Genomic DNA, 21296 nt, shown 5'->3' on the forward strand with positions numbered 1-21296 from the left:
ATCTTCATTTCAGTAAGGAACTACCACGTAGAGTGGGAAAAAAAGTGGTACCAAGTAAAGATGCGCCCGTGAAGCTTTGTCCCATTTAAGAACTCTACATTAAACAGAGCCACGTACTATTAACTAGATGCAAGTCCAGGAAATACCATGGATGCAGGTATGATAGAGGCCATTCTTTTTTAAATAACTGGAAGACAATTTCTGCAGTAATAGTAAAACGAATAGGCCAACACACAGACTGTAAGCAACGTGGAGGATAAAAGGCAGAAAGCCCAAGAACACCTAAAGATGATGAATAAATCATTTGTGGTATTTCATGAGAGCTTTTCTGTATGAACCAGCATGAACTTTCTTTGATATTCTCTATCAAAATAAACCTGCAGCACTGTGAAGGTCTCTGTGACTTTTGAAAGCAGCCTCTTGAAAGCAACAGGTATCAGACAGAAATACTCTCTTTTTGTGATAGAAAAGGAGGTTGGGAATAACTGCCAAATCAGCCAGGACGCTGTACGTGTCAACAACGTTTCTGTCCTAACCAGGCTGTTTGGTTTGGCAGCCAACACTTGGGAACACCAGGGATTTAGAAGTCTCAGAATAAACATTAGCAGGTTATCGCTACAGATAAGGAAGCCTCTGCTACGAAACATCCCAGCCTGATTGTTTCAGTGCTTAGAAATCCGTGTTTCGAGCTCTGATCCCACCAGTCTTTAGCACAGACCCAACTCTCAATGCTGGCAGGTATCTGTGAGGAACAAAATCCCATCTTTCCCCCAGAACCTGCATGAAGAGGGAAAGCAGCACGCTAAATACAAATAATGTAAAGACAAGAAGCTAGTTAACAAACTTAGTTGTTTTGTCTGGCACATTGCAATCCTAGGCAATTACCGGGTTAATGTGAACCACAACGTGATTAAGGAAAATAGTCACAAATACGATTTTGGGGAAAAAACGGTTCAGCAAGACTACAAATCTCTGTGGTCTTGCTATGTTCAGCCATCAAAACAGAAACACAAGCTCCACTAACGTGCTGAAATTGTCTTCCTAGGCTTGCTTCACTGACAAGACGCAGCACTACCACGTACACACCAGCACAGTTATGCCCCCATCTCCTAGGAGGACAGATGAGACAGTAACAAATGCTGTCTCTTGTAAGACTACGTTATTCAAACAGTTTCAGGAGTTCTATTTTACTTACCCCCAACCACAAACAAACTTTATCTGTAGGAGGAACTGAAGCTTTGCAGTAGAGATTATCTGCCAATAAAAATCTGGTTTCCATTGGATTTGTGGATTCCTTGGGACAAATGACAACTTAAAATTACTATTTTCACTTGAAACGTATGTCAGAGACAAAACGTACAGTAAGGAGTGCACTTTTCTGCTTTTTTGCCATTGGTACAGTATTAATTTTGGTGGAACAAAACATTACTTTACTTCAACATTCAAGTCAAGAGTTCCAAGACTAAAGCATTTTTAAAAATATTTAAAAGCAACATAGAAATCTCTATAAGGACTGGAGAGAAAGTCAAAGCATAGCTGCAATCTATGCACTATGAGAAGTGAAGTTTGCATTCCAAACATTACTTGTTTTGAACTAGCTTTCAAAAAGTACTACATACCTTTAAAACAATTCTGTTATTTATAAAGGCATATTAAGTGTGCTCTCCAAAACATTTCTTGCAATGTGTTCTGTTAGGGTGGAAAGGTAGTTAGCTTTTCTCATACTCGTTAGATATTCAAAATAGTTTACCTTTTTCTTCTGCATGTGTTTTAAAATTTCTAATGTCTGTTTAATTTCAGGAATCTGACTTTTTAGCCTGTGAATTAACAACAGTCATAATTTATTATTTTACAGAGACACAAAGTTTCCTAAACAAGTGATCAGCTTTACTATACAATCCAACCTCCATTTTAACACTTCAATCTCTGAACAGCTTTCCAGGCCTAAAAATGCAGATTTTAAAGATTATAGCAGGTAAAGACATCTCATCTACTGCTTCACCTGCCTCTCAGCATACTGAGGCTCACCAGCATTCTGAAGTGAGCAACACAAAGGAATTTCAAAGTGTAACAAACACAGAGTATCACAGACCTATTTGCTGAACTGCTGTGTTTCTGCATGTTTCTGACCTCCACAGAGGAGAGGGAAACCTCAGCAGAAACACAGACAAAACCCACTGCAGGTAAAACAAAACAAGCGTGTTTCTGCTGAGGTCTACAAGCCACAAGGCTTAGGGCCACAAGACTTGGCACTGTTAAACTGAAAGCTCCCTCCAGAGCTGAGGGGTCTGCCGCCTCCTCAGGGATCTCCCTGGCCCTCCCGTCCTCCCACACCGGCCAGGCTCCAACTGCAGCGAGCACCAAATCAGGCTGCCAGCTGTGAATTACCAGGGGAACACCACCAGTGAAGAAACTTAACTCAAATGAAGTTTGCCTCAATGCTTTGATTCTGGGTTTAAAAATTTGCTTCTTACCTAGCTTCAGATCAAGACTGAAGCTACTGCAGAGCTAAGAGGTTACTGACCCAAAAAGTTAAGAGGCTTGATGCAGTAGATGCTGACAAAATGTATTCTTATCTGAATTAGGCTGAAGAAATTACAACAGTAAAACAAGCCTTTTTAGCCTTAGAGGCTAAGGACCAATTCAACAATACTTTTTGTTTGTTTGTTTGGTTGGTTTTGCATATAATTCTCATGAATAAGAAAAAGGAAGCTGTTATTTTTCCCAAGGTACTGCCAATATTAGTTCTAACAACTATTTTTTACTTATTGGGATACTTAAATAAACTAGGCTATATCCAAAAAAAATAGAACTGCGCTAAACATTTCCCAGTTCTGCAAAAATTATGACTTACCTCCTTTTCTTTTGAGCAAGATTAAGTTCCAAAAATTTATACTTCTGATACTGCTCATCCAACTTCTTAAGAACTACGTCTGCTGTCTCGTTTCCAGGCTGCTTCATAAAAGAATCTACATCTTCCTTTAAGGGGAGAGAAAAACCCTCAGCGTTAGAAGCGCTTTGCAGAAATCCCAGATATAACTCTGCTGTCATTTTACTCGCAGCTAAGTCTACATTTTTTTCTAGGTAAGCAAACTTCTTTTTTTCTGGAGTAAAGTACAAAACCACTTTGATTTCTTTCACGCCTCTACACAGCCCCCACCCTTCTTCTTCTGCGGAGAGCCTCGCAGCGGGCGCAGGGCGCGTTTCCCGCCGGGGTTTGCAGCGGGGGGCTCGGTGCCGCCGGCGTTACCTGAGGAGGAGCCCCCGGCTCCCGGCTGCATTCCCCTGCCGGCCGTCAGGCCGGGCGCGGTGCAGTTTAACACTGACGAAGCAGAAGCGGGCAGGGCGCACAGGAGGAGGCGGAGGGGAGCGAGGCGGGCTCCAGGCCCCCGCTCGGCGGGCTCCGGGCCCCGCAGCCGGGCAGCGCCTCAGGGCCCGGCCCTGCCCCCGGCCGGCCCTGCCCCAGCAGCCGGGCCCCCCGGCCCCAACGCGGGGCTGCCCCCGAAGCGCCACCCCCCCCCCCCGCCCGTCGCCCCCTCGGTCGGCGACTCGGCCCCTGTCGCGACAGCGCCGCGGCCTCACCACGAACACGGCCTCGGGGATGCCGAGGGGCCCGCGCCGCGCGCCCCCCGCCGCCGCCTCGCCGCCGGCCGCCGCCATCTTGGAACCCGCCGCTGCGCGCGCGCCGCCGCGGGAGGAGAGGGGAGGGGCGGGGCAGTGACGTCATCACGGCCGCGCCGGGGGGAGGACGGGAAGGGGGCGGGGCGGGCGCGGGGTCACGCGGCGCTCATTGGCGGGGCCGCGGCGGGGGGGCGGGGCCGCGGCGGGGGGGCGGGGCCGCGGCGGGGGGGCGGGGCCGCGGCGGGGGGGCGGGGCCGCGGCGGGGGGGCGGGGCCGCGGCGGGGGGGCGGGGCCGCGGCGGGGGGGCGGGGCCGCGGCGGGGGGGCGGGGCCGCGGCGGGGGGGGCGGGGCCGCGCGCGCCATTCAGAAATCGGGGCCCGCGGGGGGGGCGCAGCTGCGGCCGTGAGGCAGCCGCCAGGAGCCGCAGCAGCGAGGGCCCTGCCCCGCCGGGGGGTTACAGCGGCCACGCACCGCTGCTGCGGCAGCTGAAAGGGGTTGGGTCGGGGCAGGCAGCGCCGGGAAGGAGGCTGCAGCTTGCACAAACCCAGCGCGGCCCCGTGCCCAGGAACAGCCGGGCCGCGAGGGGAAGCCCGGGGCTGGCAGTGACACAGCCGGGAGCAGCTGCTGCGCAGAAGAGCTCCGAACAAAGCGCACCTCTACAGCTGCACACATCCCAAACGCAGCTATCACCAGTGCTGGGCTTCAAGGCCTCTAATTTAGAAGCAGAAACCCCTGCAGAAGCCGTGCAAATCAGCCCTGTCTCTTCCAGGCCCCCAGTGCTCGCTGAAATGCTGGCTGCTAGGCAGTACGGCTAACTTTGGGCAAGCTCAAGCTAAACTAAAACCCCTCTCAAAAAAACAAACAAACAAAAAAAACACCAAAAAACCACACAGAACATCCACCCACAACACTCCATACAGAAAGGCTTAAAAATCAACAGAAGGCTCACAGGCAGCTGCACAATTAAGAGTTGTCATGCTCTTTTTTATCTTGAGACTGTTCACAGCACTCATGCGTGATTTGAGGGTAACACACAAAACTAAGGAAACAACACTTCCTACTCTCTGCCATACGGTGACCAAGGGTACGCAATCATGAGACTACCAAATACTTAACTCTGCACTGCCCAAAGCTGATTTGACACATGGATGTGGAGAACAGGCTCTCTCCTGGGTTCGCCATTTGATACAAGCAGCCCCGTGTCTTCCCCCGCACTCCCCCCTCCCCCCAATTCATGTCCCATTACCCTGCACCAAGTCGGTCACAGCTTCTCAAAGGAAAACTGCTGTGAATTTGCAAACTGCTGTAGTTGAGATTTGAGTGAGACATATCACATTAAAGCTAAGTGCAGAAAGTTAACAGGATAATTGTCTGCCATTGGTTCTACAGAAAGCCTTAAATCCGAGCCCACAAACACTTCAAAGAACAGTCTCATACATACAGGCCTTGCATGTGCCAAAGTTTATTTTTCAAAACGTTTCAAATGATTGGATATGAGCAACAATCTTAAAAAAACAATGGTTTGTGTATTAACAAAGTGTGAAGTTCCACGATTAAAATACCAACACAGCCAGACAGCTGGTCTTGTGCTTAGGCTTCTTTTTACAAAATGAATATTAATCAATAGAACATAAACCCTCATTTTTTTTCCCTTCCAGTTTGTGGATAGTATTTTTCCCCACACATTGTGTATTCTGATAAAATGAAGGAACTGATGGACAGGAACAGCCAATACAAGAATACATCTGAAAAAAAAAAAGCCTGAAAAGCCTAAATTAAAGTAGCTTTTTAAAATAAATATCCAATAAAGGCACAAACCTGTTATGGGGAAAAACATAACATAGAAAACAACACCTATTAAATAAATAATGTAAGGGGTGAGGGTGGGGAATCTATTCCAGCACCTACTTTGTCATTGCTCCGAGATGAAATTCCAGCCAAACATTTGGTACAGGATTAAATTCAATCACAAAGATACAAGTTGGAGATATACTGAAAGATTTGATGTTATACTTCTTGTAACTGCACAAGTTACTACAATCTCTTTAAACAAACCATCTGCATAAAGTAGTGATGCAGTAAATACCAATGACAAATCAAATACATCTTCAGAGTAATACCAAGTTTTTCTATATTCCTAGCTACCAGTAAATGTATAAATGATAACATGTACAGCTTCCATTGCTCAAAAATATAATCTTTAAAATGGAAATAAATGACTGATACAGTGCCTTTAGATGTTGTCCTTACAATGCAAACTACCCAAAACAAAAGTTTTCCTTTTTATATACAAATTAAGCACCGATCCACAGTGCTTACTATTCTAATTGTATCCCCACCCTCCCTGCCACAGAAAAAAAAAAAAAAGCACAGATGTAGATACACCCTGTATTCAATCTTGTAGTCTGAAGGTTTTTTTTTTTTTTTGTTTTGTTTTTTTTAATTAAAAAAGTTCATTTGTCATTTTTACCTACAAGTATTCCACCACTATGTGCACAGAACTGAGATTTCTCTAGTATGTAATTTCTCCAAAATTAAAAAAGTTGAATTCAGTAACTTCTTGGAGGCAAAGTCAAACTATATCTAAAGAACATTATAAAACCCCAGTTATTTAAAAAGAGGTACACTTTTCAAGCCCAGTAGGCCTAACACAATCACCCTTTCCAAACACCCCCCAAAGTTATCTATCTTACTGTATACCCCACAAAGACAGCCTTCCTGCAGCAGCACCAAGTCCCAACAGGCAGGCTTGCATGACCCACTAAAGCACAATAATGCAAAGCACACAGCATACTTCAAAAGTCTTCCTCCTTGTTCTGACAAACACGGAGTGACAGCTGAGTTAACTGCTTTCTGAAGCATTCAGAACAGGATTCTGATCAAAGGAGTTGGAAGAAAACAAAAAGGAAAGTCACATTTATATACATCTCTCTTCAGAGTTCTCGCATCACAACCACTAGTCGCACTCTTGCAGGCCATTAGTTACCCTCAAGAGCAACTTTTGTCTTCAAAGTGTTTTTGGAGAACAAGTTCTGAGCCAAAAAAGCCTTGACAGCACCCTAAGTCTTTCTTTTTACTTCTAATGTACAAACTATGTTGTTACTTACAACACAGTGAAAAGAAGAGGTTGATAAAAAAGCAGCACAGTGCACTTTTGTGCAGAGAAGTGTGTAAAGCAACCTATTCTTCCTAAGAATAAATCCAAAGTAACTGTTTTATTGTACCAATAATTCTGAACAAGACTGAAAAGGTAGCTTAGCAGAGTTTTTAGGATGTACTTTATGGCTGTTTCCCCTTTTCCAATACTAAACAAACTGCTAGCAGACAGCTTTGCTACAAGAAAGCACACTGAGAACCATTAAAAAAATCCAGAGCAAACCAGAAGTTAAGGTAGTGCAAACTATAGCTAGTAATAAATCAACTTCTGAGTGAAGTCCTTTCCAGAGATTCAGAGTGCTCTACAATAAAATTTCTGACAAATATATAAATAAATACCTGGCAAACAGTGTATATTTTATTAAAGTAACTGAATGTTACTTATACAACTCAATATGAGAGATCTAGCAGGCTGCAGTGCTAGAAACTGCCTGGCTGTAGCACTCTGTCATTAATGCCCAGATATTTATTACTAGAACTACTGGTTTAATTGGAATTCACGACTTTCCAGTGCTGAATACATCAATGGAATTAACAATTTCTTAAATAAACGGCCTCCTCAACACAATGACCCATTCTAAATGGCATCTGTTCCCTCAGCATGTAGAGGGTAACTACAGGCACTGAAGAACATGGGCTTAAAATTATACAATTGTTCAACCCAAGGAAGGCGGATTAAAGCTTGAAGCCCTTTTGTAATTCCAACTTGAACATTGTATCATGCTATACCAGTCCAAACTCTTTTAAATCAATATGCATCCAGAGTCTGTTGTGAACTCCTGCAATGTCACATTTCCCAGGAAGCTGGTGGCTACAAATTTCAAGTTTATTTTTATCATTTTTAATTTTTACACTGTTTCACTTGACAAAAATACTTCTGTAGCATTAAGAAACATTACTTTTGCACTCTATCTAAATGCTTAATCTGTCCAAAGAGAATGCTTGTTCCCACTATGTAGAAAACGTTGCATTTCATACATTCTCTAAAAGACAGTTTGACAAGATATTCAGGACTCTCTGCATTTATAGTTAGAGGGAGATGTCTGCAGTTACACAGCCTACTATCTGCAGATAAAAGACATGCTACTCTGGAGGTCCACTTATGGTAAAAATAGAATACTATTCATTTTTTGAAAACCCAGCTTTAATATTTACCATTCACAGAATTCACCTTACAGGAGAGATTTTCACTGTATTCTGCCACAGAACTCTGGAAGAAAGGTTGCTCCTCATTCTGTTTAATCCTTATTATTAGCCACTTTTTTCATTTATACTATCACTTTTCACTGGACATTGAAAACTACAAGATTTGGTGTTCTCATAACCCACCTAAACTTTGGGGAAAGACTATTAACACTCAGGACATGCCAGAAGTGTGTACATCTGACCCATCAACAACAGCGTACTTCAGAAATTAGTTCATTTACAAGATTTTCCTCTCAGAAGTCCACGTTTCTTAATATAGCATTTTTATCTTGAAAATAATACAGAAGAAAAAGATTACTGCAGCATTAAAGAAAAAGGTATTTAAAAGTTTACATATATTTACATGTTTAAAAATACTTTTATATGATTTGCAAATAGGTTTTTGTTTCAAAAAAGCAGCACAAGCAATTCTCTAGAGTGGGACAGTTTCAATGGAGTTGCCAGTTCTGAAGTGTCAGCATTATGGCAAGGTGTGCCTTTTTTTCTTTTTTCTTTTTTTTTTTTTTTTTGAGCTAACAGACTTCTTTTTAAAATTGTTGTTTTGTTTTTAATAAATTGGATCTCTTACCTCATTAGCAGTTGGCAAACACGTCTTTGAATTGCTCCCCTTTGCTGCTATTGGGAGCACCTACGTTCATTGTAACAAAACCTGGTCTTCCTTGAGCTACAGAAGATGCCATCTGCAGAGAAGACGCTCAATGGAAGTGCACCTACTGTCACCTGTTGGAGGCTACACGTGCTATTCTGTAACATGCTTGGTTCCCCTACCCCACAACAGCCCACACCAGAGCCTGGCCCTTTCAACTAGCAATGTAACACTGACAACCCAATGGAGCAATTTATTAATTTACTCTCTTTATATATATTTAATATGTATATATCTTGTTGATTCACAGCATTTAAAACTCACATTATAAAGTTTTCAAATTACTTTAAACTATTCTAATTGGAAAGAGCTGTCTGATTTTGCACAACATTGGCCTTATAACGCAAGCATTACTCTATCAGAGTATTTATTAGAGCATATCAAAGTTTTATTGCTCATCCTCATTTGAGTTGTGTCTTGGTTACAACAGCCACAGAATTCATGGAGAAAATAAATAGATTTGACATTCTCAGTTAGCTTCCTAATGCAATCCACTGATGAACATGGTTGCAGAGCAATCATGTAAACCTATTCTCAGCTCTGAAGATAAGAATCCAGCTTGTGCCTTCCAAGTCAACCTCAATGAATACAGTTTTCTGCTGAGCAATCTAGAAATCAGTGAACAAACAATTTCACACAGCAGTGACTGTTATAAACAAGAATTTCTAAAGCACTGCAATTCAAAATAATATTACATTATACAGGGGAGAAATGGTTGTCCTGTTCAGGAATACATCATGAAAAGAATGAAATTCAGTCTTTATTTTTTACCAGGATTTGGTTGTTCTCACATCTTGCGGCTTTGGCAGCTCTACATGAACTGTATCTGTGAAACAGGGATTACATGTTAATGCCACTTCCTTAGCACATTGTTTCATTATGAATCTATTTGTATGCTTTGTTACTTGCAAGCTGGGTTTTGGCACCTCAAAAGGTCCCAAAGAACATAAAAAACAACATATTTGGATGACAGTTTCTTCAGCTTCAGTGATCCCTTCTCCATTCCTTTTTTTTTTCCACCACCACCCATCCTTCAGAAAGTTTTCATTGTTGTTCTAATCATCATGACTAAAGGAAGTATCTAGCTAATACCATAGGAATTCTACATGCCTTCATCATTCTCATTTTCTTAATTCTGACACAGTGAAAAGCTAGCCACTAAATTTCAGATTTTCATTTTTTTCCTTACTTCCTGCACTTGCATGCCCTTACTATCTGAATTTGCTTCCTCACCAGGAAAAGCTGTTGCCCCTGACTGAGAACCTCCCACTTTCAGATGCAGAAATATATTAGTAGCCCTTCATGAGGTATTTAGTTGCTTTTGGTAAGATTAAAGTGTCTGTGATCTTTCATTAAAAAGAACAGTTCACCTGAGTTCCAGAGACAGGTGCAAAAGGGTTCGTTGGCCTTAGACCAGGCTGCGTATATATCATTGACTGGGGTGCCATCAAAGGAGCAGCTCCAATCTGAGGAGGTACCTGAGAGAAAAACAAAACAAAAACATACAACAAACAATCCATAAAACAGGTCTATAAAACTCAAATTCTAGAAGATCTCTTATTGTATTGTAAGTATAACAGAAAATAAGCAGGTAAATGCAAACATACATAGCACAGATTTTTTTTTAAATCTTTCTGTATGAAGTTTAAACTAATTTCTTCCAACACAGTGAAAAATCCACCTGATTTCACACGCTGTTGATGTTACAAAACAGAACACAAGTTGCAGGACAATTCAAACAATAATGCCTCCCATGAGCAGGCAGGAGTATACAACTAGGTTTTCAAGAAGGTCAGACTGTCACAATTCTTACCATTCCATATACAGGCACTTGAGGTGTGGTCACTGGGTAGGTGATAGGAGCAGGTACCTTCGATCAAGAAAATCATTATATATTTTAGATAAGCTTGTGCATACTAGTAATATACACAAAACATTTTTCAAATAGTTAATATAACCAACATTTACAAGAAATGGACTTACATATCCAGGATAATGTACTCCATTCTGGCACAGCAAAAGGAGTAAGGACAGAAAATTACTTAAGGAGGTATTCAAACTGGAAATTCTAACCGAGGGATGGATTCAAGTCTCATAACATGACTGACTAACTATGCTCACCTCACTAAAATCATTAGAGGGGAGGAGGGAGGGAAGTGCAAAGACAGTAACGTGAGTGATAGTGACTGTTAAATTGGATAGGCTCTCAGCTTAGGAGGCTATCACTTAAAACACTTACAGCAAAAATAGAACTTTTAGTAAATTTAGCCAGATCTGAGTATATTGCAGCCAGACACTACTCACATACTAGTTTCAGATGTCTGCAACATATCACAATATGGAAAAAAAAAAAAAAAGAGTAGTGAACATCTTAAGCTGATAATACATATTTTTAATCAGGTTATGTTCGTAGACAGTGTTACATGCGTTTCATAGTGCCATGTTATTAACTAGCACTGATCATATCAGAAATGAAGCGCTAGTTAGAGGACTTCACTATGAAAGGTTATACAGACCATACATGAACTTGAGGGTCATTACTCTGAATGCCACAGACCAAACTAGCATACTTGGACCTTTCCAATGTCTGGGCACTGATTTTTAAAGGCGTTGATAGCTGAGCTAGTTCTTTGCATCCTACATTGCTGGAATTCCAAGCAAATGTGTGAACAAGTACCTGGCACAAAGCATTCAAATGCCTAAGACCAAACAGCATTAGGCATGAAAATAAGAACTAAAAATTACACAACCCAAACCCAGTGTTCCATATTTACTAAGGTGTCACATTTTCATTTCTAAAAGATAAATATCAGCAGTCTAACCTAACGTTCTGGAGCATCAATAGAGAACAAAAAGTCTTTGGTCTTAGAAGTCTCACATGTAAGCACTATACAACTGACATTCTTTCACTTGAACTGTCGGGTTTCATTAGAGTTCAATAATGGATTTCAGTCTATTCAACTGTGAGTTTTGAGTGAGCAGACTCTCATAAGCTGAGGAAAAAAGGCACTACAGACAAATCTATTCTCATGGGGAAAAACAAGTCAGCCGTCTAAAATTCATAGTAAATGTGTCAGTTACATATAACACATGGCAGTAGTACATATAGTTACATATGTTATATGTAACTATATGAACAACTGCTATATAACAGTCATATATACAACTGTTGTATGTTATATGTAACTGAGATGAACAATCTACTTCCCTCCAACACAGCTATAATATTTCAGAAGTACTCATACAAATACAAACTACATTTGTGTGGAAGACACCAGGAAAGTGTCTTAAAAGCATAGGAAAATTCATCTGCCTAAAAACAGCCCTCCAAGAAGTTAAAGTCCTTCACTGAAATTACTCTATTATAAGCTTCCACTCAGTGTTTTGTATTGCATTAAAAATGAGATGAAATTGCTGTTAAGCATATTTAGAAATCCAAAGTGCTGCTTGAACTAATAACAGAGGTGCCTTGACAGGATGCAATACTGTTTCATATAATATAACTGAAACAGTATTGCAAAAAACAGAATGAGCATTGTTTTTTTCCCCCCTTATAATACGTTCTTAGCAATCTTGCATGCACATGGGAAATGTCTAAGACAAACACATCTCTTATTTTGTTTGTCTTGGGGTCATTCTGGTACAGCAAAAACTCAAGCAGTTCTAAAGGTCTGAAGTAAAAAGCTTCCCTCTGAAGTGTGTTTTTTTTTAAATTTGTTTTTTTTAAAAAACAGACAATATTGACAATGCAAGGAAATAAAATACACTAAAATCTCTGTCTTGCTCAGTTTGAGAAGTGATCCCACAAACATTCTCCCCACCCAAGTCTTGTCCTAAACAGCCTTTGCTATTCTTTTTTGATTAAATCATACAGGGAAGAGACATTTGATAGAATAAAGTGCAATTTCAGCAGTACAGAAATTACCATATGTGGCATAGTGGGTAGGGGAGTAGGGTTCCACGTGGTTGATGTGCTTGTTTTTGCTTGCCAGTTTGTTCCACCAGTAAGTTTTTTCTCAGTAGGCTGGGTCCACTGCATATCTGATCTAAAAGGAAACTATGGTATTAATTTTCACGCAAAGCCAAAAGATACAGTAACAACAACTTAATGAACACATAGAATCATAGAATATCCTGAGTTGGAAGGGACCCTTAAGGATCATCAAGTCCAACTCTTGACACCGCACAGGTCTACCCAAAAGTTCAGAGCATGTGACTAAGTGCACAGTCCAATCTCTTCTTAAATTCAGACATGCCTTAAAGCATGTGGGCATCTGAAAGCTATGGGCAGTAGAACCACTCAGGGTTTCAGTAACTACTCGTAATGTTAAACAGAATCCCCAGACTTTATACTATACTCATTGCAACAGAGATATGTTATCTAATGATAGAGATTACTATCATTACTGGAATGTACAGCGCAATGCTCACTAGAGTTTTATATAATTGCAAGATCTTCTATGGTGCCTCAAAGACTTAAATATAGAGCAATCGCAAGACTAAATTATTTATATAAAGGCTGACTGTTACGGTGACTGACCACAGACTCACTGTTTCAATGCTGGCCTTGGTAGCAGATTACTTTGCAGAGTGGAGACTGTTGCCATGTCAGTGCTGGTAAACTGTGCTACTGACTAGCAGCAGTCATGTCAGAATGTTATAAATATACATATGCACTTACTTTTTGGATGGAGTTCCTCCAAAGCCAAGATCTGTGAGGGTGGGAAAAACAGATATATAAACCCCAAGGTTTTTTGTTTGTTTGTTTGTTTTTATAGTAGAGGGGAGCTTTTGGTTGGATGGTTTCAGTAAAAAGTGGGAAAATAAATCTCAAAGCTTCACACTTACTTCCCACTAGATTAGCAAGAGAAGAATCGAGGTCATTTGCCAAAATTTTTCCACTTTGCTGGTTGGTTGAAGGGGCTCTTTGACTTTGTAGTGGTACTGTGGGTTGCAATACATCATCTAGAATGTTAAAAGCTAAACAAAGAACATAAAACCAACTCTTAAGAGAAGTTGCATCAAATTTAATAAAAAGACATCCACAGACTAGAGAGGTAAACACTAAGCAGCTTGAATATTCGTACATGGAGGTTCAACATGCTGGAACTGTCTAAGACATAGGCAGAAGCAGAGCTTAACCACTTATTTTTTATAGAATACTGATCTGCCACTCTACTAGAGTCTTCGGTTTTAATTCCGCAGTGACTGCTGTTACTTTTAAATTAAGCAGGAACTCCCCTAAAATTCCAGAGCAAAAGTTGTAAAGATAATTTCAAAGTGTTCTAGTAGCTACTAGCAGTAATTTCACAACACTGCAAGCATCTTGAATGTACACAAGTGTTCCTTTGCTATATGTTTATAAGGACTTTGGGACAAAGTAGAGCCAACCAAGAGAAAGATCATAACTCAAGTTACTCTTAAAGCAAAGCATGCACACAAGTAGTTTTGCATTTCTGTAAGTACAATGCCTCTCAGTGAAGTTATAAGGAACTCATTATCATGTATTAATAGAAAACACTGAAGTCATAAGCACTGAAAACAGATTACTGTAAGCTTACCCGTTAAGAGATATCCAGTGGGTCACATTCAAAGATTATCCCACCAAAAGAGAGAGGAAACAGTTAGTACACAGCAGGAGATAAGTCAGAGCTAATTTTAAATAACTACAATTCAACTGATTGCCTGTTATCTCATCAGCCCTACAGTCAGCTTACAACTGGATTAAGCTATTAAGTTCTGCGTTGCAAGAGCAATTATACAAAACTGTTAAACAACTGTTGCCTGTAGGGTATGAATTAGTCATAAACTAGTTTTTACCACTTGCAGTCCTATACTCTGGTGCTGTAGATTTTCCTCCAAAAACAGCATCAAAGTCCACATTAATTGTTGAAGGGGTTGTACTTGGAGGAGCTGAATGAAGAGGAAAACCTGAAAAAGAAATTTAGGGTAAGTCAAATACACCCAAGAAATAATAGCACTCGCTACAGTAAAAGCAAAGTTTTTTTTAAAAAAAGCAAGTTACCATCAACAGGCAGAGGATGATACACAGAAGCATATGCAGATTTATGACCACTGAAGTCATCTTTGTGAAAGAGAGAAGAAAATAAAGTCAGCTTCAGAGAGAAAAAGGAAGAAAGGACCCCCAAATTAGGTCTGCAGTTAAAATTTAACAATATTTAGGAATAAAAGGATTTTTAACCAGAAAATTTGATGTTAAAATCTCTTATGTTTCCCACTACAAAAGAAAAAGGAAGTTGCACTTTGAAAGAAATCAGCAGAAATTCCAGAAAATATGCAAGTTTGAATTTAGGTTGGGCAAGTTGAACAAGATAATGAGTTTTTTCAACTCTAGAAATAAAACTTTAAGAAGCCACATGTTGTTTACTACACCTGGAATTAGTGCATCATTTTCACTTGTTAACAAAAATTAAAGATTGGTCCAAACCACAAGAACGCTGCACAACCCAGTTTATTAGTATTATTATCTTCAGTTGCAAAGAAATAATATGGTTGGTTTTTTGTTCGTTTTTTACCACTAAACAGTTCCACTGTGTGTTTGGAGGAAAAGGTAGAATTGATGAAAGGGGCGGTAGATTTTACAGCTTCTTCAACTGGCTTCATGTCAAAGATGTCCAGATGAGGTGGAGAACCAACACAACCATTTGAAGACGAGAAAGGACCTTTCAGATGCAGAAGTAAAGGAAAGAATACAGAGTACAGAGAAGACAGACTGAAATGACTGCACGTGAGAATCTCTAGATAAAAAAACAAACCGTAAATTTCCCACAAACTAATCAGACCACTTCAGATAAGAACTCTGTTTCAGATAAAAGCATTAACAGCTCTCTTAACTTAGAGAAAGTAATTTCATTAGTGCCACTGTGTGGAAGGGGGAGAAGGACAATACAGCTATCTACCAAAAAAAAACAAAAAAAAAAAAACCAACAGTCATTCCACCTTTGGCTTTGGGAACATAACACTTAAGGTATCAATTCCACCTATTGAAATACTAAGATTTCCATTGCCTTATTTCAGCGTTCAAGACATCTGACATGTCTCCTGATAATTCTTTGGAAGAAGTGAGGGTATAAAGAAAGCTGTGCCCAAGAAACTGGGAATGACAGCTTTGTTAAAAGGACCCTGAAGTCATCAACATCTTTTTAATGAGTGTATTAAGTAACAGCTTAATAGAAAGAAAATAGTAGATCAGCACCTTCTCAAGTAAACCTACTCAATTTACATTCCAAAGTTTTTGAACTTTAATTTAGTTACACTTCTTCCACCCATCCCCTTTACTGAATAACTCCTTTATTCCATATACTACACACTATTGCTATTGCTAAGTATTAGAAAGTAACTTTTCTCTTGACAGCTCTGTCAGACTGTCAAATGTCTTTATATTCTCCCAAGATTAGAAATGTTTGGGCACAAAATAATCAAGGTTTAAGAGGTAGATTCAATTAACTATGAACTTGTATTTCATTTCTGCATTGGAAGAATTCACCCATCATTTAGCCAATTCATCCTCCTCAGCTTACCTCCCCACACACTGCTTGCTGAAGTTGATATAGCTGGAGTACTCTGTACAGTTGGAACAAAGGCAGGCTGAAGATCAAAAAGATCACTAGAGAGGTTGGGCATGCTGAAAATGAACACAGAGAAAAATGAAGATCTATAATATGCATCGTATCCTCGTGTCATACACAAATTCACACCAATCACATCTTTTTTTCCCCCAATTACTTTTGTTTTGTTATCGCTTGATAAGAAATGCAACAAGAATCCAGTGAATCCACCAGGAAAGCAAGAAGTTATTCTTCAGAATTACTTCAGAAATAACTAGGATCAACACTTTGCTGATTGCAAACTGTCAAGACAATACAAGAAGTTACCTCTCACCTATTTGTTGTGGGTGCTGGTACTGCAAAGAGGTCAACAGCTACAGTGGTATTCACACTTTTTCCTGATAAGGTGCTTGGGGATGCTGATGTGGAAGTGGAATTTGATACTACAGAAATCTCTCTTAATCGCTGCTCCTGAAAGATGAGGTATACAGTTTGAAGTTTAGTGTTATTTATTAACCCTTCAGACCTTTTCCAAAAGGCTATTTTAAGCACAGTCTTAAAAAAAATATATTCTTTAAAGTCCTGAAAATTGAAAGCCAATCCGAGTTAAAGGTAAGAGTACTTGTTTTAACATAGCCTTAATAGGCTACAGAAAGAGAGTCTGGAAAGCCTCAAGTCCCACCTTGGTACCTATAATTGTCTAGAAGCAGAACACACAAGTTACACATTTTAGGCTACCCTCATAGTCAGAAAGACAGGTCAATGGACCTCTGTTCTAAAAGACCCCTTATAATCTGACCCAGATGCTCAAAAGTTAAAGTGACAGTGTGCATCCTAATATCACCTATGTGATATTGCTTTTAAACTAGATTTTTCTTTTACTAGTTTATACTGTTAGTTTCAGGTCACATCCCTTGTTGCTTTTAGATGTGCTCACTGCATTTACATAGCATGTGTCAAAGCAGAGGTGTCTGTTATATACAACTTACATCAGGCAAGTAGAAGATGAGTTAGCTTGCAAGTTTGCCCCCAACCCAACTGAAGTTCCCCAATTTAATTTGACAATTACAGCAGTTACAACACCTGTTACAGGAGAAGCAGGAAAGATAGGATACACCTGATAGAAATCCACAAAAAGAAAAAAAAGAAACAGCAGCACCACAACACTTGCAGAAGTTTTCTAGTAAAGCAGTTCAGCAGCAATCTTATAGCTTCCATCACATGGAGTTGGAAAGTATGCCTTGCATACAGTGAGAAAAGTGGAGACACTTCGCTAGACTGCTGTAACTCCAGGGGTAAAGCTCAACTCTGAACTTCTACCAGAGCTTACTTTCACACTCCAAACAGATTGAAGGGTCTCACAGCATGGCCTTCTGATGGTAAGAGCAGAGATGCTTCATTGTTTAGTGGCTCTAACGATACTAAACACACAGAGAATTGTCAACTGCCCCATTTGTGCGCGGCTTGGAACACAACAGAACTACAGACTCAGATTTCAAGAGAGAATCATCATGCCTTGTTGAAGATTGCGTTATGCATCTTCTCAGTTAACAGTGATAAACAGCTTAGAAGTACCTGAAGGACCGGGATTCAGATCTTTAGGGAAGGATTTTACTAAGTGGGCAATTCAATAGGTATTGGTGAGCAAAATAAAGTGCATTAAGGAACCAAAAGAGAACACACCAGTTCTCTTTCATGCATTATTGTTCAAAGTCCATTAATTATACCTAAATACTCATAAATGCTTTCAGATGGTGCAAGTTAAATGATAGAATTTTAAGTAAAAGCAGCTAAATTTGGACAGCACTATAGCAAATATTCTCATTATGAGTAACAGTACTGAAGAATCACACTACAGCTATGTTTCATACATCATAGGGAAAAATAATTCCCTCCTACCAATAATCAGTCTTACAACAGCAATGTTGGACGTTCAGCTGTTGAGACAACCCAGAGCTGTTCTACACACGTCATGAATCCTTGAGATATACTCTTCCTTACAGGAGATTGTTCTTTAATTGATCTACTTCAGCTATCTACTATTCAGATCACAATCCTTAGAGGGGTCACCATATACTGGCAGCCATCACACCTGCATCCTACAGAAGCTTTGCCACTGAGATGAGTCCTCCCACCATGGGACATTTTAAGCAAATCCCATTTTTCACTCTTATCCAGTGAAAAACATCTTGGAATATAAATTAAAAAACACACATATATATACACACACACAGTACCTTAAGTGCCTGCAGTCTAGCTTGTTCCTCCTCTAATGCCTGCTGCTTTTCTTTTTCATCCATCCTGCTAAATGACATTCCTGTGTTGGAAAGTGTGGAAACAGCACTGGATAGGGCACTAGCTCTAAAAAGAAAAGTAATAACATTTCATTAAGAAAACCAGTCAGATATACATCACATAGTTTAAGTACTAAACTGTACATTATTTCCTCCCACCCTGGTCTTCTCTTACCTTACTCTTGGGTACAGAAAAGCAGACACCCTAATACTGAGGGGGTGTGGTGAAGAATCAGAATCATTTAAGTTGGAAAAGACCTTCAAGATCGTCAAGTTCAAGCATTAACCTGACCGCCTGAGTCCCATCACTAAGCTATGCCCTTTGGTGCCACAGATGCGCCATGGATACACCGGATTTCACCCTCTTCAATTGGAAGTATTGTTCACATACATTGTTAACCTTTCTGTCAGGAAAGGTATCAACCCCTGTCAGCATAGAGCATCTAAACTAATTCAGTAGTTATGAGAAGGGACTGAAGAACTTTCATAAGCAGGTTAAGACAGATTCACAGTCTCAGAGGTAAACAGCTGACAATGAAGACAAATACCAGCCTATCTTGGGTAAAAGAAGAGGAAAAAAAAACTTAAACAGCCAATACTGTACAAGTCTTTTAAGCCACAGGACTTGAAACAAGAGGAACAAAGAATAATATACAAGGTCACAGCTCAATGGATTATTCCAGAACAGTAAATACCTGTCAGACACAGTAAAATATATATCTAAATATCAAATGTGACAATGCAATCAGAGTATTACTAGATGTATCATTTACACTTTAAGAAAACACATTTGGAAGTGAATTAAATTTGAGAGGACAATCTCAAGTGATTGAATCCGAAAACTTCTCAGTAAGGTTATTGATTAATCATCTTATATATTAATAATACTTCTCAATAAGATTATTAAGACTAATCCTAAGTAGAGGCATTGTTGCCATTCATTTGGCGCTCACCTGCTGGCAGCAGAGACTTCTTTTGTTTTCTTTCCCTCCAGAGAAGCCAAATGCTGCTCCAGTGCTTCAAGCAAGCTGCTGGGTGCCTAAAATTAGAGCATTCATAAACCACTGCTTCTAGACAGGACCTCATTGCTCAGTACACAGGTCATTCTCCTCATCAAATAAAAAACAAAAACCCCACATCACTAACTGTGCCTTTGGGTATTGCTGTGACCCTGCATGCCTGAATTCTATCTAGCCAGTTGTGGTTCTTTAAAAGGAGGGGAGCCAGAGACACGAAGCAAGGATCCTTTCAGCGCAGGTCTCCTTCTGTGTGCACACGCTGGACTCTTGCTTTTAGCAACACTATCTGCTATGTTAAGATTAATCCAATATGTTAAAATTTATCCAACAGTCATAGCTCATTCAGCACTAATTCTATAAACTTGCAAAAACGAAGCCTTGTGCATCACTGATCCCTTCCCTCGTCACAACAAAAAGCCAATCACTTCTATTGAATCATATATTCACAAAGGCTTGCATTAGAAACACTGAACATGATGTTAAGTTGGATTAAAAAAAAACAAACAAACAAGCAAGCTCAACCTTATCCCACCAATATAATCACAGACGGTATCTATCCAACACACCATTATACAATAAACCAACCCCGTATCTCCAAAGCCTTTAGCAGCCTAATTAGAAGCCAACAACATTACGTTGGTTACATATTCCATGCCCCCAACAGCGTTACCTATGAGAAGTTTTTAAGCAAAGTTTTTAAAGAAATGAAGATTCCTAAAACCAGACTTCCCTCCATTTAAACCCAGCAGCAAGCCAGGTATTAAAGTGCCACACTAAACACAAGGTGAAACTTCGGACATCTGAATGAGTTAAGTGAACACTGCTCATGAGCTTATGAAGACTTGAGAAGAGTGGTGACATCTTTCAACAGCCAGGACAAATATGTAACTGATAGGCAACAAAAGAAGAGCAAGCTTAAAATATAAAGATTGAACCCCAGCAGAAGTGCTTTCATTCCTACAGAAAGTAAGGAAAAAAAGTGCCAATCACAACGTTTCCTTTCCACTATATACTTAAATTTACTACAGAAACGTTTCTTACATGCTAAAGGAAACCTCTTCAAAGCTCACACAGAATTTGAGCTGATCTTAATTACAGTCTTAGCAGGAAGTAAAATATCTCAGAAATCACGCTATGAAAAATCTGCCAGAAAGCAAAACACTTAGGCTGGAACTGCTGGAAGAGTTCAGTGCCTTGCTGTTCCAGCCACGTTACTCTCATGGCTTTTTAACTACATAGCCCATGCTTCACAGACCGAGTGCCTTAAATCCTACAGCAGGTTCAGATGAAGGGAACAGACCTCCAAAGTTTTAAGCTAGTTGCCAACTCTGCTGGCAGGGTTTTCAGAGGCTTTAAGCCTCTCCTGCCACTTACAAACTTGCAGTGGGTAAAATAAATATGATGGCATTATCTGGAAGACAGGAAAACATTCCAACAAACAAGCTTGCTCGCACTAGCCCTTCCACTCCAAAAGCTGGACTGATGTTTTCCACTCTCCAGGAAATATAATCAGACAAGCCTTTGGCAAGTTCCCCTTTGGAATACTGAACACAATCTGACTTCCCACATTCCATAAAAACTGAGTCAAGCCACGGGAGATGCAAAGAAGAACAATTAGAATAATCCTATAAAAAATCCTGCTTTAAAAGTTAAGGCCCAAGTTGATACGTAGCTCTGTTTACAGAAAGAGCACGTTAAAACAGTGTAGGTACCGCAGTAACTGGTCGTGAATAAATTCAGCATCCCAACTAAGACAATGAACCCCAAGAGGTAACAAATTTGCTGA

General features: G+C 40.1%; 1 protein-coding gene across 13 annotated transcripts in view; it reads right to left on the reverse strand.

The window, feature by feature from the left end:
• Positions 1 to 21296, reverse strand: part of VBP1 (VHL binding protein 1) — a 37788-nt gene that overhangs the window by 2405 nt on the left and 14087 nt on the right. For 2 of the 13 annotated variants that reach the window (XM_068697263.1, XM_068697260.1), the window contains exons 9-21: positions 19445 to 19530; positions 18435 to 18558; positions 16532 to 16668; positions 16171 to 16274; positions 15166 to 15312; positions 14655 to 14714; positions 14450 to 14560; positions 13478 to 13609; positions 13311 to 13341; positions 12555 to 12675; positions 10443 to 10499; positions 10000 to 10107; positions 5068 to 9455 (exon numbers count right to left, since the gene is read on the reverse strand). In XM_068697263.1, the coding sequence (XP_068553364.1) occupies positions 9441 to 9455; positions 10000 to 10107; positions 10443 to 10499; positions 12555 to 12675; positions 13311 to 13341; positions 13478 to 13609; positions 14450 to 14560; positions 14655 to 14714; positions 15166 to 15312; positions 16171 to 16274; positions 16532 to 16668; positions 18435 to 18558; positions 19445 to 19530 (1233 nt within the window). In that variant the 3' untranslated portion in view covers positions 5068 to 9440. Of the gene's footprint in view, positions 1 to 1195; positions 1295 to 1750; positions 1818 to 2854; positions 2980 to 3582; positions 3739 to 5067; positions 9456 to 9999; positions 10108 to 10442; positions 10500 to 12554; positions 12676 to 13310; positions 13342 to 13477; positions 13610 to 14449; positions 14561 to 14654; positions 14715 to 15165; positions 15313 to 16170; positions 16275 to 16531; positions 16669 to 18434; positions 18559 to 19444; positions 19531 to 21296 lie in introns of those variants that run through there. The other 11 variants (XM_068697265.1, XM_068697264.1, XM_068697268.1 and 8 more) reach the window with 9 other exon arrangements.

The sequence above is a fragment of the Anas acuta genome, chromosome 13, assembly GCF_963932015.1.
Source record: "Anas acuta chromosome 13, bAnaAcu1.1, whole genome shotgun sequence".
In the NCBI taxonomy this organism is placed as follows: Eukaryota; Metazoa; Chordata; class Aves; order Anseriformes; family Anatidae; genus Anas; species Anas acuta.